Source organism: Citrus sinensis, chromosome 5 (assembly GCF_022201045.2).
Source record: "Citrus sinensis cultivar Valencia sweet orange chromosome 5, DVS_A1.0, whole genome shotgun sequence".
In the NCBI taxonomy this organism is placed as follows: domain Eukaryota; kingdom Viridiplantae; phylum Streptophyta; class Magnoliopsida; order Sapindales; family Rutaceae; genus Citrus; species Citrus sinensis.
In genome coordinates, this window is record NC_068560.1 from 15,596,719 (window position 1) to 15,621,663 (window position 24,945).

At 33.6% G+C, this 24,945-nt stretch overlaps 4 protein-coding genes across 6 annotated transcripts; all 4 read right to left on the reverse strand.

Moving 5' to 3' along the window:
- Window positions 1-422: 422 nt before the first annotated feature.
- Window positions 423-995, reverse strand: LOC127902272 (probable fucosyltransferase 8). Its single transcript, XM_052441118.1, has one exon. The coding sequence runs from the start codon at window positions 993-995 to the stop codon at window positions 423-425; it is 573 nt and encodes a 190-aa protein (XP_052297078.1).
- Window positions 996-1,807: 812 nt separating this feature from the next.
- LOC102607634 (galactoside 2-alpha-L-fucosyltransferase-like) lies at window positions 1,808-4,376 on the reverse strand. 3 transcript variants are annotated; one of them, XM_006494563.4, is made up of 4 exons: window positions 4,181-4,376; window positions 3,917-4,087; window positions 3,211-3,487; window positions 1,808-3,123 (listed from the first exon to the last, which is right to left on the reverse strand). In XM_006494563.4, the coding sequence occupies exons 1-4, from the start codon at window positions 4,197-4,199 to the stop codon at window positions 2,028-2,030; spliced, it is 1,563 nt and encodes a 520-aa protein (XP_006494626.2). In that variant the 5' UTR covers window positions 4,200-4,376; the 3' UTR covers window positions 1,808-2,027. The 3 variants fall into 3 exon arrangements, with proteins under 3 accessions (XP_006494626.2, XP_006494624.2, XP_006494625.2); XM_006494561.4 differs by having other exon boundaries at window positions 1,808-3,487; window positions 4,181-4,375; XM_006494562.4 differs by having other exon boundaries at window positions 1,808-3,487; window positions 3,917-4,105; window positions 4,181-4,375.
- A 5,034-nt stretch (window positions 4,377-9,410) lies between these two features.
- On the reverse strand, window positions 9,411-12,328 carry LOC102607341 (galactoside 2-alpha-L-fucosyltransferase-like). Its single transcript, XM_006494560.4, has 3 exons — window positions 12,160-12,328; window positions 11,879-12,067; window positions 9,411-11,015 (listed from the first exon to the last, which is right to left on the reverse strand). The coding sequence occupies exons 2-3, from the start codon at window positions 12,057-12,059 to the stop codon at window positions 9,568-9,570; spliced, it is 1,629 nt and encodes a 542-aa protein (XP_006494623.2). The 5' UTR covers window positions 12,060-12,067; window positions 12,160-12,328; the 3' UTR covers window positions 9,411-9,567.
- A 6,696-nt stretch (window positions 12,329-19,024) lies between these two features.
- Window positions 19,025-23,895, reverse strand: LOC107174974 (putative disease resistance RPP13-like protein 1). Its single transcript, XM_015526249.3, has one exon. The coding sequence runs from the start codon at window positions 23,641-23,643 to the stop codon at window positions 19,267-19,269; it is 4,377 nt and encodes a 1,458-aa protein (XP_015381735.2). The 5' UTR covers window positions 23,644-23,895; the 3' UTR covers window positions 19,025-19,266.
- Between the last annotated feature and the right edge of the window lie 1,050 nt (window positions 23,896-24,945).

Below are 24,945 nucleotides of genomic sequence, written 5' to 3' on the forward strand. Positions count from 1 at the left end.
CACATAGCCGAATGTAGACCCTGCGCTTGTGACTAAAACATGCATCCATCATTCTTAGAAGATTGATTTCGGCCAATGCCATCTGGTTGTGCACGTTATTCATGGAGTGTTCTGTCACTTCATGACTAGCCTGATAAACAGCAACCACTTCACCATTCAGAGTTGGATGCTTCAGGTACATATTCTTCATTTTCTCGTAGTAAGAAGGGATCAAAGACGTTATAAGAACAGCCTTCCATTTCCCTTTTCCAGATGGAGCAGCTGTCGATTTACCCGTATCCACTTGAGGTAACAGTTTTTCCTTATCAGTGCAGGACAAAATTTGATCCATAACTTGTTAAAAAGGACTATTGTTTTTATGAAATATCCTTATTTAGATCCCAACACACTCTTCAGCTTCAGCCAGATATTTTTTGTAGTAGCTAGTGATTAGTTTCCATACTTGATTTGAGGGATAAAAAAGGTAACCTTCCCAAGTGATGGAAAACCATTTCTTTGTCAGGAAATAGCTTGTCTAGCTCCTCCTCAAAAGATGACATCAGGAAAAGAGATGGAAGAAAGTAGAGATTTGATTTCATTATCAACCACGGTATGTTTCTCAGAATAGTTTGATCTGGATCACAGAAAAACAGCTTGTCGTGATGATCGTAATCATTACACAGGTAGAGATAAAGGTGCGCTGGTAGCAACTCTGTTGAAGCACTAATCTTATTCTTCTTAATCATATTCCCGTAACTCTTCTCACAATTCTGTTTGAAACGGGAGATTCGATACATGAAGGGAAAGTCCTTGGGCAACAACCATGTTGCATTTGGAAATGGCTCACAGAACAGATTGGCCATTTCAGGTTCTTCATTAATGAGCAGAACTCGGTTTGTAAGGATAGGATAGAGAAAAGCTGACGCTATGCTCAATATTCTGTTTCCCAGGCCAGCTCTGGCTATCCAAACAAAGTATCTACACTCGGAGGAACTGTCATTTTGACCAGATACCATGTCTTTTATGCTATTCTTGTATGACTCGGTGTCAGGTCCAAATCTATCATGAAGCTTATCTTATTCTCGTAGCTTGGAAACGTTTAAGCAATCTCTTTTCGTGAAGTTTGGTGCAAGCAGTCCACCAAGAAGTTTGTCCCTGCTGAGTTGATTCTCACCATTGGGTTCATCCTCACTGGTGGGTTCATCCTTTCCGATGAGTTGAGATAATTCGTCTTCTGAACAAGAGAAATGGAAAGACAATTAACCTAGTGTAATTGGCAGCTGAAAGATTTCAAGTAATGCTACTTCATACACAAGCAACAGCCAACGGGGATTTCTATGAACAAGACCATGCTAAGAAATCCTCATAGTTGGGATTCTAAATACACTAATGATGCCCAGAGTGAGTCCATTGATTTAAAATCCTAAAGCTACTAGGTTACAGTTCAACATTAACAGAAGACTAGTATTTTGAGGTTTACGGCTTAAGAAAAACTTTCACATGTAACATAGATTCAATGGAACTGACTAAAATTTTTTAGCTGTTAGATAAAGGCTCCAATATTAACATCTATGAGTGTTTAAAATTAAAGGTTTAACACTAGATCATGTAGGAACATGAAACTTGCAACATAGTAAATCTCTTCCTACTGTGATCTTATGTTTACACAAATAAACTAAAACTAGAACAATTAGGAGTATTATAATAATTGATTACCAACATCTTTATGAGTGCCATCACCCACTAAATCATGAGGTTTTGAAGTTTTCGATTTTAAGTAATGCTACTCATAAGTTCTATAAGAAATTCATACACAACAAACAGACACTTTTCATGAAGGTGTTTCGTCCAGGTGTTATCCGGATTATATTGAATATTTTTTTTTTTTGGGTAACGCGACAACAAGATCGACAATGCCAAGTGAGGCGGCCATCTTATGCAAAATGCCTATTTTGGCTGCTAAGGTACCAACAATATGATTAGTATTACAAGAACACCTGCTGAATAAACTATCCAAGAATGAGAAATATATAAAGCTACTGAGTGATTCAAGTACTATTGAACAGCTTAATTCCCCAATGAATATCCTCACAGTGCCTCAAATATGGCACAATTGTAGCAGTATCCACTTCACGTTTTGCCTTGCAGTCATAAATTGGAGGAGAATGAAAACAAGGCTCCAGCGACACGGCCCGCCCACAGACCGGATTTGGGATCTTATTATCCTCTATTTTGTACAGAATCAATGGTTTTTTACCTGCAAGACCTTGTGCCACATAGCCGAAGGTTGACCGTGCGCTTGTGACTAAAACATCCATCATACTTAAAAGATTAATTTCGGCCAATGCCTTCTGGTTGTGTACATTATTCGTGGACCGTTGCTTCTCTTCATGACTGGGCTGATAAACATTAATCACTTCACCGTTCAAAGTTGGATGCTTGAGGTACATATCCTTCAGCTTCTCGTAGTAAGAAGGGATCAAGGATGTTAGAAGAACAGCCTTGGATTTCCCTTTCCCAGATGGAGCAACTATCGATTTTCCCATATCCACTTGAGGTAACAGTTTTTCCTTAAAAGTGCAGGTCAAAATTTGATCCATAACTTGCTGAAAAGGACTAGTTTTCTTATCAAATATCCTTATTTGGATGCCAATTCGCTCTTCGGCTTCAACCAGGTATTTCTTGTAGTAACTAGTGATTAGTGTCCATACCTGATTTGAGGGATGGAAAAGGTACCTTCCCAAGTGATGGAAAACTGTTTCTTTGTCTGGAAATAGCTTGCTTAGCTCCTCCTCGAAAGATGGCATCAGGAAAAGAGATGGAAGAAAGTAGACATCCGACTTGATAATCAACCATGGTATGTTTCTGAGAATAATTTGATCTTGATCACAGAAAAACAGCTTGTCGTGGTGACTGTAATCGTGGGATAGATAGAGATATAGGTGTGATGGCAGCTGCTCCGTCGAAACACTTATCTTATTATTGTTGTTCTTAAGCGTATTCCCGAAACTTTTTGCATACTTCTGCTTGAATCGGGAGAGCCGGTAGTTGAAGGGGAAGTCCTTTGGCAATAACCATGTTGTATCTGGAAATGGCTCACAGAAAACATTGGCCATATCAGCCTCTTCATAAATGAGAAGAACTCTGTTTGTAAGAAGAGCATAAAGAAAAGCCGAAGTTATGCTCAGCATCCTGTTTCCCAGGCCACATTTAGCAACCCAAACAACGTACCTACACACGGAGGAGCTTTCAATTCGACCGGACACCATTTCTTTTATGCTTTTCTTATACGATTCTGCGTATGGTCCGCATCTTTTATGAAGCCTCTCGTACTCTCGTAGCCTGGAAACAAGGTATGAAGAAGGCTCGTGCCGTGAAGATTTTCGATATGAGATGGATTGGTACCTGCTTAAGCAAGATCTTCTCGTGAAGTTTGGTGCCAGAAGTCCTCCAAGAAGTTTGTCACTGGTGAGTTCACCGGCGACTTGAGATAAATCATCATCTAGACCTGGAAAATGGAACTTTAAATCATCATCTAAAGTGATGCTACTAAGTTCTAAAAGAAATTCGTGCATAAATAAAAGGCACTTGAATTTAACAAGAACATGCTAAGAAATAGCCGTTGTTGAGTTTCTAAATATACTAGCGATGATGTAATGATTCAACATTAACGTATATAAGATTCTCTGACGGAGTCTCTCATATGTATTGTATAGTCAAATACAAGATTTTTTTTTTTAAAGAAGCGCAGGTCAATTTTCGAAGCATCACATATCCGGAATTTCATTTTAACACAAACAAATTAAAAACTTGAATGTTTAATCCTGACTATTGTACTTCTTGATTCTGAACGTACTTCAGTCCAGAACGTACCTAGTTGTTAATATGGCTGCAAAGTTTTATTTTAAGTGTCGAACTAAATAAGCAATGAACTTACCAATATCAGTGAATGCATCCAACTCACTGTCTCTCCAAATAAAAAAGACTATGAATAAAACAAGCGAAGCTGCTAAAAGAACAGCCAGTTTGGGAAACCAGGTCATGTTGAAACGCTGCAATTTGGTAACTATCTGTTGTTGCTTGCGGATTGAGCTTTGAATGAAACCATCTGAAATCATTTAGGACCCTGAAAATATTGATTAAGCAATATCCAGAATTTAAAAAAATGAAGTTCAAAAGAAGAAAAATTAATGAAACGTACGCAATGAAGATGGATTCATAGAAAGATGATGATGAGAAAATGGAACTAGTCATATTTGATACGCTGGCGGCTTGCAAGTTGTAATACTTTATCTACCAGGGTCATAAATTAATTTCATCAACAGGACCTTGGGAGAATATTTAAAGAAGAGATAAATACAAGAATGGGACTGTAATGGCCCTTGCCTATCCTTCATTTTTGCCGAGTCAAGAAGTACAACTTGCTCAAAATAATAGCTAGGTGCACGTGATCGTTGGCTCCACCATAGTTAATCAGCTTTGATAAGTGATATCAAATGGTGGTGTTGGATCCCTCTCATTTAGGGCCCAAAACCCCAAAGTCCAAAACATAAGAATTCGTGTGGAAGTTCAAGAAAAGTTTGTAAGAGCTTAAAGAAGCACTAAGGTAGTGGTATAAGAAATTTGATTCTTTTATGGAGAATTATGGTTTCAGCAAGACTATGTGTGACCATTGTGTTTTTGTGAAGAATTTTGGTGATAATGATTTTATTATTCTTTTGCTTTATGTGGATAACATGTTGATTGTTGGTCAAGATGCTAGTAGGATTGACAATCTGAAGAGAGAACTTAGCAAGTCTTTTGCAATGAAGGACTTGGGACCGGCGAAACATATTCTTGGCATGAAGATTTCTCGCGATAGAAAAGTTGGGAAGTTATGGCTATCTCGAGAAGCATATGTTGAAAGAGCTCTTGAAAGATTTAACATGAGCAAGACAAAATCTGTTTGTTCTCCATTTGCAAGCCATTTCAATCTTAATTTTGAGCATGGTCCTACAAGTGAGAAAGAGAAGCAAGAGATGAGAGGAGTTCCTTATGCTTCAACAGTTGGTAGTTTGATGTATGTTATGGTTTGTACAAAACCAGATATTACTCATGCAGTTGATGTAGTCAGTCGGTTTCTCTCCAATCCGAGCAAAGAACACTGGACAATGGTAAAGTGGATTCTCAAATACCTTAGAGACACTTCCAAGGCTTGTTTATGTTTGGGTAGTGAAAAACTTGTATTATAAATGTACACAAATGTAGATATGGCAGGGAATGTTGATTCTAGAAAATGTCTATCAGGATATTTGCTCACCTTTGCAGAGGGAGCAATCCCATGGCAATCCAAACTTCAGCAGTGCGTTGCCCTGTCTACTACTGAAGCAGAGTATATTGCAATCATTGAAGGTTACAAAGAAACTTTATGGATGAAGAATTTCCTACAAGAGTTGGGTGTGAAGTAAGACAACTTTATTGTGTACTACGATAGTTAGAGTGCCATTCACTTGGCAAAGAATTCGACATACCATTCAAAATCCAAGCATATTGATGTGAGATATTATTGGATACGAGACGTGCTTGAAAAGAAACAATTGCATCTTGAGAAGATACACACAATGGAGAATGGGTTAGATATGATGACAAATCCATTGCCCAAGGAGAAGCTGAAAAGTTGTATGCAGAAAGCAAGCTTGGCGATGCCCCTCAAATGATCTGGAGGGTGAGATTTATTGGGTCCATCTTATTTGGGGGCCCAAAAGCCCAAAGTTCAAAAAGGCTTGCTTGATGTGCAATTAACATTAAGTTTTGGACTTGGATGAAAATTACCATCCTTTAAAGCCCTAATTTCACTATCGCAAAAAGACTAGTGGGAAAAGAGAGAAGAAAACAGTGGCTTAGCTATCACAATTTGGGACAAGATTTTTAATCTTTAATTGAACGATAAGAAGGTGAAGTTAATTATGTTTTCTCCCAAATTTTGAGAGTAAGTTCCTGGCATTACCTTCTATAATCCTACCGGTCTTGATTTTTATTTTATTCTCTCGTTGACTATTATTTGAAATACCTGCTTATTAGAAAAATAGTTATTAAGTTATTACTGTAAGCCAAAAATATTAAGATTCTTCATGTTAGTAGCCTCTAATATTATTTAGAAAAGAATTTGTACTGTAATCCCATTAATATAGTGGAAGATTTTATCGGACTACGATCCCGTGATTTTTCCCACTTTAGGTTTTTCACGTAAAAATCTATGTCGCTTGTGGTTGATTTTTGCTTTAGATTTTGTTGGTTTATTTTTTCTACCTATTTATTTGTGGTACACATCTTATTTTACTCATACAAAAAGGGAAAGAGTTTTGTTTCCACTTAATTTACAACTGCTTGGTAGTCTCTTTCCCAAAAAGTGGAACATCAATGAAGTTGAGTCTCAGTATTTTGTTTGTTACATACGCACACATTGACCACAACTCATTTTCTTAAAAAGACCGACTCATTAAAAGAGAGAGTCTATGTACTCACTTAGTCTTCTATGACTCGAAACCTTAACTTACCGACATGACATTTTGAATCAAATTTAGAATCGAGATGGTAAGAATAAGGATGGCAATTAAGTATGGTTTACTACTATTACACCCATATTTTTACAAAATCCAAGCCCAAGACCCACATCTAATAACATGGTTTGATTTAAATACATGCTTTAATCTAAATAGGATAAAAGAAAATAAATCTTAATACTTGTCAAACTCGAATCCTAGAAGATAAAAGATCAGTTTCCTTAACTTAATTATACTTCTAATTATTTCTCTTATATAAAAAGAGATTTCGTCATTCTTTTCAAACTTTGCTTACCAATTTGGATAGTTATAATTTATACGAATAAATTCACGGCAATGATTATTCTAACATTTTTCCCATAAGCAAACAGAGACTATACCCAAATGCCATGTTTGGCATGCCGCATTGCATAGGATAATTGGTGAGCCTCGTATTAATTGAAACGAATCTATGTTTGGTAATTCAAATGACACGCATCACACTTCACTAGTTCAAGACTAAATGCTGGATTTGCCACATTATTGAAACCCATCACCCCCCTAAGAATTAAGGTTCGTAGCATTGATTTTAAGTGTGAAATTTTTTTATACTTTTTTAAACTTTTTAATAATAATATATAAATGTAACTTCTTAGTTTAATATAATCTAATACACTATTAATTTTTATTGTATTTTATTTTTACATTATAATTATTAATATAAATTAATAAATTTATAATTTAGTTTCAATAATATTTTAATTAATGTTATATTAAAATATAACTAAATAATATATTATTTAATTATATTTATAATAATTAATATATGAATAGCTTATTATTTAATAAGTTAATATAACTAACAATAAATATTTAAATAATATATAAAAATATAATATTGTATTATATTATTTAATATTGTACAATGTGGTACCAAACATTATATATTATTATTATTATATAATACTAATATAATATAGTATAATACGATATACATGTATTAAAATATTATAAAACGATATAAGATAACACATTGTGCCTCACTCAAAATGCAAAGGTTTCCTGAATTTTTTGACTTGATTCTTATCTTATCTAAGTGCCTAATCAGGCAAATGGATGTAAAATAGTTGACCGCATTGTCATCCAAGTGGCGTTTCTCTTAATCCAACCGACCAACTAATGGAGACAAACAGTTGTCCCGAATTCTCATCCAGCCAAAGTGAAACGTGTGCAAGACCAGAACCAATCACCAGCCTGCATTTTGTGGACTCATGCATGCACCACAAACCCTTATAAAAGAATCATTTAAAAATAAGTCGTTACGTGTGGAATTTAAATTTTCCATTTTTAAAAGTCAAGTGGAAACGATACCATTTTCTGTGACTTTTTCCTAAAATTTTGTCGGGATTGGTATTCCAAGTATTTCCCCAATATTTTATTTTATTTTATTTTATTTAGAGAAAAGACACTTAGATTCATTTGAAATAAAAAAAAAAGTCATATTTTTAAATTTTTAATAAGAGATGTTAGGACTTTCTTTAAATCATAATATTCACGGACTATATTAACACAAAAAAAATTAACTCTAATATTTTGTAATAAATAGAAATATAATAGTAAAATAAATATAGTAATATATACAATTTAAAATAATTTCAATATTTAAAAAATATTATAATACTTTGCAATCTTATGTTATATTAAACTAAATTTTATAATAAATAGAAAAATAATATTAAAGTAAACATATAAAAATTTAAATTATTTTCAATATTATATAAAATAATTTTAATATTATTAATACATGAGTAAATTTTAAAAGCTATTTAACCCAAAATTTATTAAAAACTTTATAAATAAATATAACTATATTATTAAAATAAATATAATAATTTAAATTTTTGAAAATTATTTTGTATATTAAAAAAATTTCTAAGATTATTAATATACTAAAAAATTAAACTATTTAAATTACATATGTTTTTATTAAAAAAAATTTTAAAATCAATTTTTTTAGTTATTGCTTACAAAAGGTATTATAATTAAATAAAGTCTTGATGTTGTTTATAAAAAACCTAGAGTCTACATAATAATTTTCCTAAATCTTAGAAACGCCTATTTTTCTTTCTTTTATTTAAAAACTACTAAATTGAACAATCGAACAACCAGTTGTTTTTTCCCAAAGTAAATAATCAAATATGTTATTTTTTATTTACCCATTTCATGTTTCTAAAATGCGTGGCTTATCCAACCATAATGGTTGAAATAATCTGTGGCTGTCACAATTACTCCAATTTGGAGATGCTCCCACTTCTCAAATTATGGGGTGCACAAAAGACTCCAATTCAAAAACTTTATTGACAAACAAACCACCAGGTCGTAACCAAACTTTTGTTCTCTCAAGTGTAAGATATATCCTACGAAATATCAAATGAATTATTAAAGATAAATTTGATGCTATACTTCAAATGCCATGATTCCACACTGGCACACAATCAAGTTATTTGGTGAGAAAATGATATAAATTTTACTAAAACTAATGAGACAGCTTCTGTGTTCTGTCCTTGCTTCTGAGTCTATCATTAAAGCTTACAGTACCCATGGATTATATCAGGGTGACTAACCCACAACCACAGAGCGGATCACATGGTTTTATGACCTTGTTTGAGCTTGCAAAGGCCTGATAATTCTGATGAGGCTAAAGAGAATATTTGTACCTCCATTCAACATGAAATAGTTTCTGCTAAAAGCTCATATGCAACACTAATAGGTGTGTTATTTTTTATTTTTTGAGTATTGATAAAATACTCTCACATCATCGAAATTCTTTTAGTTGTAGAAATATAAAATCCTCAAGACACCTTCAATAACTAGACTCACTTCTCCAGTTGTCAAAAAAGGGAGTCAAAATCAGCACAAATATGTATGATCTCGTATAACGTTGACCCAAAAATATATGTCTAGATTTACATCAGTACGTGTGTATCCTAAAATGATGTTAACCTAACCACTCCTAATACCGGCAGAATAGTCCAAGTATGAAAATCATTTACAGCTACAACTACAACTAATAGTAAGTACTATTGAAAAGCTTGATTCCCCAATATATGTCCTCACAGTGCCTCAAATATGGAATAATAGTAGCAGTATCCACTTCCCGTTTTGCCTTGCAGTCATAAACTGGAGGAGCATGAAAACAAGGCTCCAATGATTTGGCTCGACCACAAACTGGATCTGGGATTGTTTTATTTTCTATCTTGTACAGAATCCATGGCTTCTTACCTCCTAATCCTTGTGCCACATAGCCAAAGGTTGACCATGCACTTGTTACTAAAACATCCATCATACTTAGAAGATTGATTTCAGCCCATGCCTTCTGGTTGTGCACGTTATTCTCGGACTGTTGTTCTTCTTCATGACTAGGCTGATAGACAGCAACGACTTCCCCATTCAACGTTGGATGCTTTGAGTACATATTCATCATCTTCTCATAGTAATAAGGAACCAATGATGTTATAAGAACAGCCTTTGATTTCCCTTTTCCAGATGGAGCAACTATGGATTTTCCCATATCCACTCGAGGTAACAGTTTTTCCTTATCAGTACAGGTCAAAATTTGATCCATAACATGTTCCACAGGACTGGTTTTATTATCAAATATCCTTATTTGGATGCCTATTCGCTCTTCGGCTTTGGCCAGGTATTTTTTGTAGTAGCTAGTGATTAGTTTCCATACTTGATTTGAGGGATGAAAAAGGTACCTACCCAAGTGATGGAAAACCATTTCTTTGTCCGGAAATAGCTTGCTTAGTTCCTCCTCAAAAGATGACATCAGGAAAAGAGATGGAAGAAAGTAGATATTTGCCTTCATAATCAACCAAGGTATGTTTCTGACAATAGCTTGTTCTTGATCACAGAAAAAGAGCTTGTCATGATGATCATAATCATGAGATAGATAGAGATAAAGGCATGATGGCAGCAACTCTGTTGAAGTATTTATTATTCTGTTCTCAAGCATATTCCCAAAACTTTGAGCATAATCCCGTCCAAAACTGTAGAGTTGATTCATGAAGGGAAAGTCCTCAGGCAATATCCATGATGCATCTGGAAATGGCTCACAGAACATATTGGACATGTCGGATTCTTCATTAATGAGCAGAACTCGGTCTGTCAGAAGAGCATAAAGAAAAGCTGAAGTCATGCTCAATATCCTGTTTCCCAGGCCACAGTTAGCTAGCCAAACAACGTATCTACAGTTGGAGGAACTATCAATTTGACCAGACACCAGTTCTTTTATGCTCTTCTTGTATGATTTGGTGTAAGGTCCGCATCTTTTATGAAGCTTTTCATATTCTCGTAGCTTGGAAACAAGGTAGGGAGAAGGCTTATGCAGTGAAGATTTGCGATATGAGATGGATTGGTACCTACTCAAGCAAGATTTTCTCCTGATGTCTGGTGCCAGAAGTCCACCAAGCAGTGCGTCACTGGTGGGTTGAGATGAATCATGCATTAATCCTGAAAAATGGAAGGAAAGTCTAGTGTAATTAACAGCTATAAGATTACAAGTGATGCTGGAAACTCCAAGACCTACATGATATTCATCTACAAGCAATATGCACTTCAATTAACAACTAACAAGAGCATGCTAAGAAATTCCAACAGTTGAGATTATAAATATATTAATGATCCTAAGTTAAGTTTACCCGCTGGCTTGATCTTAAAACTTAAAGCCTTAAAGCTAGTAGCTAATGGTTCAATGAAACCAGACGGAACACAAGACCTAGTTCTGCTTTCTTGTTAATTACTCGAACCAATTGTTTAACAGTCAAGGACTCCAACATTAGCATCTGATTAGTATTTAAAGCTAAAGGTTTAATAATAAATCAAACAGCAACATAAACTTATAACATGGAAAAATCTCTCAGCTGTGATATGAGAAACACTTTATAATAAAGAACGTAAAGAAACAAAAGAGATAAGCTAAAAGTCATTTTCCACAGCACCAATTATTCCAAGAGTGCAGTCCGGCTTTAAGCAAATTTGACCAAATAAATAAACTAAACGGATATTGATTACACGAATAAATTAAAAACATGAACATTCAGGATCAGTAATTACAACATCCAATAACTGATTAATCTTAAAAGCACAGCGGTAGCTAAAGTGCTTGATTTTAGAAACAACTTAAACCTAACTGCTAGCGATTCCATTTTATGATAACTGCGGATTAAAAGCCAATTACTTCAATCCAGAACATACCCAGTTGGTAATATGGCTTGCAAGATTTATTTTAAGAACAATATAGGAATTAAATTAAAAGAATTTAAAAAAAAACCCAAAAATCCTGAAAATTGAACTAAACGAGCAAATGAACTTACCCGCAGCGACCATAGGATTGAACCCTTTATCTCTGCAAATCAAAACGACTATGAATAGAACAGGTAAAGCTATTAAAAGAAGCGCCAGTTTTGGAAACCAAGGCATGCTGAAACGCTGCAATTTGGAAAGTTGTCGTTGTTGCTTGCGGATTGAGCTTTGAATGAAACCATCTGAAAACATTTAGGACCCTGAAAAAAAAAATCAAATTATTTTGTAAAAATTAAAGATACCCAGAAAATAAATGAAGTTTAAAAAAGGAAGAGAAATTAATGAAACGTACCCGATAAAGATGATGAGAAAATTGTAAACCGAAGTGTCGATTTGTGTTGAACAAGATGGAAGTAGTAGTCATAATATTTGATTTGATTTTGATTTTTGCTTATAAAAATCAAAACAGCTCGGCAGGCTGGCAGCTTGTAGGCTGCGTGATATGTTTTTATAATCAATAATAAACTTTTTCCCCACTATCTGAAAATTGGAAGAAAATTAAAATAAGAGAGATCCAAGAAAAGGACTGTATTGACTTTTCACCCAATATGGCCAGGTCAAGAAATACTAATCAAAATAATTAAATAAGAACATATTAAAATAAACAAAAAGGAAAATATTAAGAAAATTACTTAAAAATAAAAGTTAATTTGTATACTTAAAAAAATTGTGGTCTTATAAAGTTGGCTCCCAAGTAAGACAAAGTCAATCAATAGATCCTGCTTAAGGCAATAAATGATTGACAAATTTTATCTTTTGTTATAAATAGATAAAGTTATGAAAAGGGAAATTTGTAACCTATTCCCAAATAAATGGATATTTTACACCGTGTTTCCAATAAATTTGACTTATTGCACTGCACACTTAAAAAAATTGACATTTTTGCACCACGCCCTCAATTCCGTTATTTTCTCAGTTAAGTTTAACGGCTCCGTTTAACTTTTGATTGAATGACAAAAATGCTCCTCTATGTAAAAAAACAAAATTTTTAGCTCATTTAATTTTTAGGGTTTTTTTTTCAATTGCAATAAAAAAAAACAATTCTTCTTACTTGTTCATTGTCACCACTATTATTTTTTCTTTAATTTTTTAAAGATTTTTTTTCAATTTTAATAAAAAAAATTCTTGTTACATGTACATTTGTCACCACTATTATTTTCCTTTAATTTTTTTAAAGATCTTTATTTCAATTGCAATAAAAAAAAATTTCTTGTTACACGTACATTGTCACCACTATTATTTTTTCTTTAATTTTTTAAAGATTTTTATTTCAATTTTAATAAAAAAAATTCTTGTTACATGTACATTTATCACCACTATTATTTTTCTTTAATTTTTTAAAGATTTTTATTTTAATTGTAATAAAAAAATTTCTTGTTACATGTACATTGTCACCACTATTATTTTTCCTTTAATTTTTTAAAGATTTTTATTTTAATTACAATAAAGAGAATTCCCATTAAAATTAATTTAAGGAATAAACTTTCAATTTTACCCCTCCACCGTTAAACTTAACTGAGAAAATAACGGAATTGGGGGCGTGGTGCAAAAATGTCAATTTTTTTGGGTGCGCAGTGCAACAAGTCAAATTTGTTGGGGACGCGGTGCAAAATGTCAATTTATTTGGGGGTAGGTTACAAATTTCCCTTATGAAAATAGGAGGTGGGTTGTAGATTGGCCTTAATTTTGGGACATTTCCGTAATTTCCCTACCCAAAAAAAATTATTTAATAGTAAAATTACACTTAGGGTATATTTGGGATTATTGATGGGAGATTTAAAAATAATTTTGAGAAATTAAAAATTAATTTTAGTATACAGCAGATTTTATTAAAATCATTTTTGATAAATTTACCATGTTCTACAACAGATTTTTAAAAAGGAAGAATTTTTTTTTTCAAAATTTAAATTTGAGAACCAATTTTATATGTAATGGAATTCCATTTATATCATTACATATATTATATGAACCCAAAACTATCTTTATTAAACTCAAATATAAAATGAGTTAATTTAATGACATTATTATTATGATGATGATGATGATGATGATGATGATGATGATTTTTTTATTCACATATACTCGTTTACCCCATGTCTTCTTCATCTTATTTTGATATCATTTATTTTGATGACATAATAACAAGATAAAAGAAATAAAATTAACAAGGTATAGATATTATTTTGAGTTATCCATTATTGTATATATACAATTAAAATATTATATATACATATTTATCCGTGTGCTAATAAATTTCATTTACCCATATTCTATTTTAATCTTTTGTATTATTAATTGATTCTCTTCATGAGTACTAAAAATAACAACTTTAAAAGCTACATTATTAATAAATTACACCTTACAAAGTTGGAATCTAAAATTGAGGTTGTAATCGTCAGTCGTCACTTATTTATTGGTATTGTAAAAAATATTCACATTAATAATGGATGATAAAGTTGACAAACACCGAATAAATCACTTTTTTTTTGTCAAATAATGTATTTTAAGTGACACATTATTTAAAATATAAATTATGTATGGTGTTTGTTGACTTTGCGATGTTAGTGTGTACATATCCTATGAGATATTATAAGTCCAGCAGCTTCTTGAATTTTCTTTTCTCACTGTCATTTTTCTTTTTTTTTTTTTACGTGCATTTCAGAATTTGCGGCCCAACAAATACGTTAATATTTGAATCCACTTTATGAATATTTTATTCTAACTGATAACAACGATTTAGACATATTATATTTATGTGTAATGTAAGAATAATTTTAAAGGGGGCAATTTGTCCAATCTTCTAAAATTAAAGGTATTTTTAGGGGGCTGTAGATATGGCCCTTATATTTTAATGTTAATAAAATCTGATTAATAGTATTAAATAATGAAGTCAAACGTTCAAAATAATTTAAAAATTTTCCATTAACTTATTTATAATATTCATTTTAATATTATATCTATATTCTTTAAAAAATTCAAATTCAATATAATTCAATTTACATTTTATTCGTAAAAAACCTTTAAGAGAGAGTTCACGAGATATGAGTTTCTTCGAAACCTCTTTTTTGACGCAGTTGTCCGTAGAATGTGAAAGACACATAAAAATTTTAAAGTAAAGTTTTGAGTTAATGGATTTTTAGTATTAATAAAATTTATTGTAATATATTGAAACAGTTTAGGTCCGTTTGAAATTGAGGTGTTGTAACTTTTAAATTACAATTGCTGTGAAAAAAAAATATAACTATTAAATAAAAGTTAATAATATGTAGTAAATATAAATTTTAAATAATAATTTTGACAAAGTTCTTAAAGATATAATAGATTTTTCATTATACAAGTGAAAAACCTTATCAACAAAACTTATAAAATACATCAATTAGTGTTTACAAAATACTTTAGTGCTATAACTGCCAACATCAATTTCAAACGCACCTTTAATATTAAAAAAAACTTTGCATAATAAAAATGTCACTTTATTAATTGTATTTATTTTGATATTGAATTTTATTTTATTTATTTATGATTTATATTTATTATAAAAGATTTGATTACAATAAAATCGTATAATAGTAAAAAAAAAAATCTCTATGATGGTTTCTGAAATTTAGGGCTATATATAACTGTTTAAACAAGCCTTGACGTTTTTTTATTCTTTTTCACCCTTTTGGTGACTTGCACGGATTGTTGCTTTCACATGCATATATGTTTCTTTTCACGCTTTATTACTTGAAAATCATGTTTACTTTAACTAAACACTGAAGTCGTAATCAGCTAAGGCCTAAGTTAACTATTATATAAGGAAAGTTATTGGGTCGATTTGTGTAAGTAGATGATAATCTTGATTAATGTTTGATTTGTTGATTTCTTCATATTTCGTGAATTTAAATTGATTTGTTTGGGTTTAATTAGGAGAAAAATTAGAAAATTGAAAAGGATGAAAAAAAAAAAGAAGAAGAAGAAGAAAAGAACCAATTTAGGTTGAATGAAAAATCATATTTGTCTCTTAATGTATAAATAGAAGCGACGGTCAAACAATGTCAATGGACCTCAATTTCCAAAAAATAAAATAGGACTTAAGGGTGATTACCTTACCTTATTAAGATTTTACATCGGTGAAATATAAATTATTTGGTGGTTTATTAATTTTTAAAGCAACTTCTTTTTACAAGCTAATTTTTAAATTCGTAAATGTTGAAAATGATTTGATGTAATTGCCTCTAAATATTTTAGGAATAGAAGTAGGTGGATGCTTGGATGGTTGACTAAGGCTCAGGCTCCGTGTTATTTTCGTGTGACAGTTGTGATGGCAATGGATGCGTAGGCCATAGACTAAAGCTCCATTTGATATTATTGTTGGACAGTAGAATAAGTGTCTGTTTGGTATGGTTTATTTAAGAGTCATAAGTACTTATTTAATCGCATAAGTATTTTTTAAAAATTTTTAAGGTGTTTGGTTATTTTTTTAGTAGAGTTTTTTTTAGCTTAAATAAGCTAATTTATCTCTACTAGCAAAAGCCCAAATTTTGAGCTTTTGGGAGTAGAGGTTGGAGAGCTTTTCTAAAAAATATATAATATAAAAAATATCACACATTTTAATGGTTCAAAAGTATTTTTTTTATTGACAACCAAACACTCAATGATTTTTTGTCCAAAAGCTCTATTGGTATAAGCTTTATTTAATAAGTTGTTCCAAACGGAGCCTAAGGCTCCACTTAGTATTATTAATTACATGACAGTTATAGTGCTAGTAAAATATTTGGCAACAGCTTAAAATACTATGGCTTAAAAGTGAAGGACCTCAATTTCAAGTTTAGCTTAAACTATGTTCCATGCCACACTTTATTTGTGATGTATGACTAAATCAACTTAAAACAAGAAAAGTAATATTACATATATTGTGGATAATTAACAGCTTATCGGTAATTGTTTTATCAGCCAATTACAAATAGTTAGCATATCATTTGAGACTTGGCACCTGGTTGCAACTCAAATACGGGGATAACAGTTGAAATCTCTAGCATTATTTAGCTGCCCTTGATCCAAAAATTTTGCAAGTAATATTTTTCATATTGTACATATGCATATTTCCAATATAATTCTCTTAGAATTATTTCTTAAAATGAAATTAAAATTAGGATCAGGCTACGGTGCAACTGTGGTACCGTGCCACAGTTGCATCTAGCTGTTGGATGCATTTAGATTGGTGGGATCCATTGGCATCCAACGGTTGGATGCAACTGTGGCACGATACCACAGTTGCACCACAGGTTCCCCCTTAAAATTATTATCCTAAAATATTATTTTAAACATTTGTTTTCACAATTCTCGCAATAGTATTTTGTAAGTTTGATCTTTTTCTTTTTAATAACTGAAAAAACATTAATTTTACAAAATAGTATAGATATTTGAAGTAAAATCACTTTAATCGAACACTCAACAACAAATGGACAATTTTTTTTGACGAATTTGACCTTCCTCTCTGGTACCTGTAAAAGATACTCCTACTCTCAAGAAAATTAAAGAGAAAGGTAATTTTTAGTTATGAAATTATCTCCCTCACATTATTAATGAGAGAGAATCTAGTATAAATACAAGAATTTGAAGACATTACTTTTGCTTATGGGGTCAGTGATGAGTAGAGTGTCACATCTTTTTAATATAACTTGTTGCCTCAACTTAATATTTTCACAGAATTGTCTAATTACTTCATTGGTGATTTAACTTCCAGCTTTGTTTTGAAGAAGGCATCCATGTTCTATCAAAGACAAGCCAGGTTTATCTTCTCTCTCTTATTATGTACAAGTTTCTTCAATTATACATTGAAGTATCCACCCTCATTTGATGGACAAGCTGTATGTTATCCATCCCCTAACATTATGTCAGATTGTCTGGCACAGAGGCAAGTTGATTCTGAGTAGACTTTAGTATTTTTTTTTCTGAAAACAAATGGTTGTAAATTTTGGGGCGTTACCACAAAATTCATCAGTTTTCTGTACTTCAATTGAAGTTGAAGTACAGAAAACTGATTTTGTTGTTACTCACTATTGATTCTTAATGAAAGCTTTACTTTCTCTTTCAAAAAAAAAAAAAAAATTGAAGTTGAAGCCTTTTTGACATCATTATAGACACAATGTAACTTATTTATTTGCAGGCCACATCAATAATCAGTACAATACTCGTTTGTGGATGCTTGTTAAGTGCGGGAAAAGTCAAAGTGATGCTCAGGACAGTTTAAGGATAAGGATCCTCTCATAATCTGAAATTTATCTTAGTAAATTTTATTAATATGATTGATAGTTAATGAGTTAAAAAATAAAGGTAATTAAATTCTAATTATACACTAGTATTGAAAGACAAGTGACTCTAAATCTGTAAAACATCATGAGAGCTCAGATCAAGAGAATATTTTAATCACTAATTTTAAAGGTGATATTATTTCTCATATTTTAGTAAGCTTTCTTCCAAGCTTATGCATCAGATGCATCATATGGCTGGATCAAGCTCTTGCTTGAATTGGAAAATAAACCTCTTATTTATTCCCTTCCTCCTAATCCTCTCTCATTACTACTCATCAATTGATGGGCAGTACCACAGAGCAGTGGTCATGAAAATTCTTGATCAATTATGCACCTGACACCTTGTCTTCTGCTCAAAATTATGTTCACAGATCATGTTCATTGCTTCAAAGATCAAATTTAACTTGTCTGCCCTTTGTTTAGAGGAAGAAAAAAAAAATTCCTGATAAAACGTTGATCATGTCATTTACAGAAACCAAAAAGCAAACATTTTATATTTAATCAGAGCAGCAAGTTATTCTAAACTATTTTCCTTTATTCCAGCTGATTGGTTCATATTATATGCAGATGGAGAAGACTATGGCATCTGAGAATGAATCATCTGTTGAAAAACGGCAGGACAATGTTATTGTGTCACATTGTAACATAATTGAGCCAATATTTTGGAAAGCACACCCGGGCATCCTGGATGAGAAGCCCTGTATACACACAACAAAGCAATGGTGCAACTCCATCTGACATGGATTCATGCAACATTTTTTATCTTTTTGTTCTTTTTGTTCCTGGCATGCTTCTGCCTCTGTATATTATCTGCGTGATGTAGATTAGAGATCAGGAGTTTTGGGATTTTGCTAACACAGATCCAAACTATATCTAATTGTATTGCTTTTATTCCCTTTATGAACATTGTAAAAGCCTGCCAATAATAACCAGAAGCCTAAATTGGGCAGATGATAATAGTTTTTTTGTGAACAATGTGCTTGGAAAAAGGGAACTCTACAAATGAAATATACAATAAAATTCAACATTGAAGTTCAACGGAGTTCCAACTTCAGCACAGGAGAAATGGCCGTTGTAAGAAATTATCACTCTGCTTGCCGTGTTCAGAAACCATCCCAAAGACTCAGAAGCATGGTGCTTGGTTTATCTTCTGGCACAGTTTGGAGGTTGTCGCATTCCCATATTTCCAATGTTTCAAGATACTTGAGGTTTTTCAGTCCATTGGGTAGGGATTTAATATTCGGCAGTCGCTCAAGATAAAGAGAGGATAGATTTTTGGGTAGGAACCAGCCCTTGGGAAATGACACCAACCCTTGGCATCCACCAAAGGAGAAATCGGCAAGACAAGTGAGTCTGTGAAGGCCCCATTCAGATGAAGGCTTTAGATTTTCACAATCTAAGATTGAAAGAGATATTAGATTGGGAGGAAGCCCACCCTCTGGGAATGACATGAGACTGGAGCAACCATGTATGGAAAATTCTTGAAGAGATGTAAGGATGTACATCCGGTTTGGTAGAAACTTGAGATTCTGGCAATTAGAGATTCTAGCATACCGCAGCATTGATGTGGGCAAGCCAGGTTCAGGAAAAGACTGAAGAAGTGGGCAGTCATGAATTTCCAAGTGATCAAGAAATGCAAGGTTGTGCAGGCCTTCAGGTAAGGACTCAAGGTTCATACAATTGCTGATAATAAGCTCCTTAAGCTTCATCACAGTGTTGGATGGGATTCTGGGAAACTGAAAAACAGCTTCTGGAAAGGATTTAATAGAATGACACCCAGCAATTTTCAGGTTCTCAAGAGAACAACAAATCATTTGCTCTGGAAGGGACTGCAAATTTCTGCAGTTTTCAATTTCAAGAACCTTAAGTGTGCCAGACAGCTTGTCACTTGGAAGAGATAAGAGGGCAGGACATCCTTCAATGACCAGATATTCAAGCAAGAAGGCATTCTTGTTTTTCTGAGATACATGCATCATCCTCTCAGGTAGTAACTGCAAAGCCTCACAACTTCTGATCTCAAGAGCCACAAGAGTGGAGGGCAAGCCCATTTCAGGAAATGCCACCAATGAAGGACAATTAGATATCCTCAACACTTTCAGAGTCGAAAGTTCGTAAAACTTTTCTGGCAACTCCTTGAAGTATGGACATTCGGAAATCTCCAATCGTTGGAGAGAAAGAAGGCTGCGCAATCCGATCTTGTTTGATAAAGTCATGAGCTCAGCAAGATGAGAGATCTGCAATTCTTCAAGAGCTGTGAAGTGTTGAAAATATCCTTCAACCAGACAATCCAGCTTGGAAATTTGACATATACGCATGTAGGTGAGCGATCTGTGTCCCCCAGTGCTGTGTAGAACCTTGCCATCACAATTGTTTAATTCCAATTCAAGGATTGAAGGAAGCTTTGGGAGTGCTGCCAATTTTTGGCATCCATCTATCTCAAGTGTTTTCAAGGAAGGAAGGAACGTTGGCAACTCCACCAGGTTGGGGCACATCAAAATAGAAAGTTCAAGAAGACAAGGGAACTCGCTGCCTTGCTTTAATCTGTCAAGTGTTAGAAGCCTAGGAAGAGCCTCCAACTTTTCACAACCATATATAGTCATTTTCTTCAAGGAAGGGAAGTGATGTGAGAATTCTCTAAGCTTCGGACAATTCAGAATTTCAATGTTTTGAAGGTGAAGGAAGCCTTCTGTGCCTTCAGTTCCAGAAGGAGTCCACTCCTCCCACTCTGACATGTTCTCAAACTTCAAAGTTTCCAACGATGGAAAAGCAAGAAGAGGAAAACTCCCATCCCCATAGAATTCTGCACCAACCGATTTTATTCCTTCCATTCCTTCAATAGTTAGGTCTTTGAGCATGGGTAACCGGCCAAGTGATGGCAGAAATTGACAGTTTCTACAATTACTAAGTACCAAAACTGTCATATTGCAGAATAAAGGAGATGCAATCCAACCTGGAAATTTTATACCTCCGTAGTCATTGATTGTGAGTTGTTTTAAGTTTTCGTGAGGCTGCAGCATCTCGAGTACATCCATTTCAACTCTTTCATTTCCTGAACCATCCAAACTGCTCCTCCGTTCTGACTTTAACTCAACAGATTCCTGTCTATAAGCTCCTGCTGCTTCTCTAAAGCTTGGAAATCGTGGATTTCTACAGCCACTTGCATTGAGATCCTTCCGGTTTCTGTGAAGCTGGGCCACTTTGAATACTTCCTCTTCATCTCCGTCATTTGTTGAATCGCCAAAATCATCACTCCACTGGAGTACCAGCTGAGTGAGCTCCTTTTTGTCCTTTAGATTAGCCTCCATTGCATCAGTAAAACAAATCACATTTTGCAGTCCCGAAATAACAAGTTCACCCTGAAGTTGCTGCATTTCCTTCAAGTCTTTGATCCCTGATCCTCTATCATTACCCACAACAAAATGAGATAAGGTTTGGAGATTCTTCAATTTATACATTTTCATTGGCATCTCTCTCAGCCTGCTTCCACTCATACGGAGATGTCGCAGGCCTGTGAGATTTCCTAAATCTGTGGGCAATTTGCTGAGAGAATAACATTCTAACAAGATTATACTTTGTAGATTGCAAAGATTACCAGTTGAATCGGGTAATTGTTTGATTGCTGTTCGAGAAAGATCAAGATAGCGTAGATGTTTCAGGTCACCTACAGAATCAGGTAATGCAGTGATGCGGCAGGCACTAAAAGACAGCACTCGTAGGCATTTCAACCTTGGCAAGATATCACAGGGGACTTTGTCAGCCAAATAGCTTACTCCAATTTCTCCTGTTGGATCCAGGGGTAGGAAGGTTCGCAAGCACTCAGCTTCATTGAAGGCCTCAAATTTTGTGGATGTTTCCCGTCTGCAACGAATATATGAGGAATGCCGAGCCTTGTCGAAAATCCTCTTCTGATCATCCATCACTTTATCCTCCAATCTGAAACAAAATTCTCCAGAAACAAAACGAGCTAAATCCTTCATGAGGCCATGCATTACATATAGTGAGCTATTATGAACAGATTGTCGAAAAAATGACCTCGATACTAGCTCATGAAAATATTCTCTTCCTACTTCTTCCAATTTTTTCTTTGCATTAGACTGCTGCACAAAACCTTCAGCCATCCATAACAAAACCAGCTTTTCCTTGTCAAATTCATAACCTGCAGGAAATACTGAACAGTATGCAAAGCACTGCTTTAAATGAGGAGGAAGATGATGATAGCTCAATCCTAGAGTCTGAAGAATACTGCTTTCATCATGTGGTAGATCCCAAATATTCCTATTCAACATATCATACCATTCCCCCTTGTCTTCTCTAGATCGCAATATGATTCCCATTCTCTTTACAGCCAACGGTAAGCCTTCGCACTTGTTCACAATCTCAGCTCCAATTGTCTCCAAATCAGGAGAGATTCCATTGTTTCGATTCTCAAATGCCTGATTCATGAAGATTGACCAACAATCTTCAAATGCCAAGCATTCCAAATGATGAGCTGCAACTGTGCCCATACTTGCAGCAATACTACTATCCCGAGTAGTTATGATTATTTTACTTCCTCTTGCCCCTGCTTTCAGTGGGCTCCAAATGAGATCCCAATCATCGTTTCTCCGACTCCAGACATCATCTAAAACAAGCAAAAACTTCTTCCCAGCTATTTTCTCCCTCAAACAAATTTGCAGCAGATTGAGGTCATCGTCAACCTCAGCAGGTTTCGAAGTCACAGATTTGAGAATCGTTGTTGTCACCCGCAGTACATCAAACTGGTCAGACACACAAACCCAAACTTTCAAATCAAAACGCCCGTCCACTCTGCTGTCATTATACACAAGTTGGGCAACGGTAGTCTTACCAATTCCACCCATACCAACTATAGGAACAACACCAACATTATTACTACTGCTCGAATCATCCTCCACCATAAGCAATTCAACAATGGCATTTTTATCATTTTCCCTGCCATAAACACAAGATTCATCTACCAGTGATGTCGTAGGTAATCTTCGATTGGTTCCACTTCCCGAGGGCCGCCTGCCTCTAAAATCATCATTATTCAAGCCAAGTATATCTTTATATTTAGCAATAAATTCCAACTTCTCAATGATCTTGTTCATTTTGAAATCAATGCCTCTACTGAATGGACTGGAAATGACTCGCCAATTGCTTACCTGACTGGTGTTACTACTCGTCTCAGACTGAGACTCCAGCTTGGACTTCAAAGCCTCAGTAGCCAGCTCATCCAACACATCCTCTGCATCATAGAGTGCGTCTTTGGCCATGTTCAGCCACTTCCCCACTGAAGGGCTGTAGAATTGCTTCTCCTCAGCATCATTAAGCAAGGCAGTCACCGTCAGCAGTGTGATCTTCAACTTCTCCAGCAAGCCATCGTACTTTCGGCCGCGCAGTAAGTTTAGAAACTCACGAGAGGCCAATCTGTCAAATAGCACTTGAAGGAAAGCTGAGAGAAAAGCCTCTCCCACAGCCATGATCAAGTTCAAGAAAATGATTATGCAGACAAGTAAGAGCAGAGTCAAAATTTGCCTTGCTATGCCTATGCCTATGTGCTGGGCTAAACAAAATCCAAATTCTCCGTTTAATCTTGGAACCGGCGGCTCAGACACCTAAAAGTCAAGGACATCATGTCATATTACTTATGGTCTTCAGTTGACTTGGTCCATTAAAAAGAAAAAGGAGAGATTGCTTTAATGAACAACCAGACAAATAAAGTTTTGGGTTACTAACACTTTAGTCCTATTGTTTGTTGAAAATCTATCACGAATCCGATGGTGATATTGAAAATGGAAAATTCAAGAAGTTGGTAGACGTATATCGGAAAAGGTTATACACACACTTAGGTAATTAGAATACATAATTTATATTGTGAAGGTATTTGTAATTAGAGAAATTTTATGTGTACTCTGGATATGATGGATGAATGGCTTATTGTCCACTTCACGAAGCATAAAAATCTCACAATTGTTGGGGGATCTTACCAAAGCAATTAACTTTGTAAATCATCACGAAATCCTTGCATTGTTGTAAGTAAAATCATTTCTCATTTGGCTTTGTAGGGGGATCCAACTAAATTGCAACAGCAGTAAGTTATAACAAATTTTGTCTTTTTTGACACTAAATTTCATTCGACCCCTTACTTTTATTTTTATTTACAATTTATTCATAAGTTCATATGTTTTAACTGATGATTTTCTAAAATGCAATTTTATTTTGTATAACATTGTTTTTAAAAGAATAAATATAATAATAAGCTTATGACTGAATAATCTAAAATAAAATAAATGATATTAAAAAAATAATATTTATTTTTTTAAGACTCACTACAGATTATTTTATTTTTATTTAATATTATTTAGTTTTTTAAAAGAGTGAATATAATAAAAATCTCAAATAATGTTAAATAAAATAAAATAAATGATATTAAAAAATTCTTTAAGATGAAATAAATAATATTTATTTTCTTAAGACACACTAGTAATTAAACAATATAAATTTAAAACAATCCATACGTATATGTTAAAATTTTTTAACTCTTTAACTTTTTTGAGTTTTCAATAGATATTAAAAAGTGTAATGCTAATAATCAAATAGTATAAGTCGAATTTTTTTTTAATCCAACAATGAAGGACTAAAATAACAAAAAAAGAAAAAGAAAAAGAAAACAAATGTTTTTGGAATGGGACTACAAAATGTTTGAGTGGGATTTTCCTTTAACATCGCGTTTAAGAATGGCTGAGTCGGAGCTCACATCTATATCAGGTCAACCTAAATTG

Bases quoted from the DNA above. Each gene is read 5' to 3' on its own strand.
- LOC127902272 (XM_052441118.1), bottom strand. From the start codon at position 995: ATGGTATCTGGTCAAAATGACAGTTCCTCCGAGTGTAGATACTTTGTT.
- LOC102607634 (XM_006494561.4), bottom strand. The intron at 3,488-3,916 runs GTAAGTTCATTG...TCCATTTTCCAG, and splicing joins GGATGCATTCACTGATATTG to GTCTAGATGATGATTTATCT.
- LOC102607341 (XM_006494560.4), bottom strand. From the start codon at position 12,059: ATGTTTTCAGATGGTTTCATTCAAAGCTCAATCCGCAAGCAACAACGA. The intron at 11,016-11,878 runs GTAAGTTCATTT...TCCATTTTTCAG, and splicing joins CAATCCTATGGTCGCTGCGG to GATTAATGCATGATTCATCT.
- LOC107174974 (XM_015526249.3), bottom strand. From the start codon at position 23,643: ATGGCTGTGGGAGAGGCTTTTCTCTCAGCTTTCCTTCAAGTGCTATTT.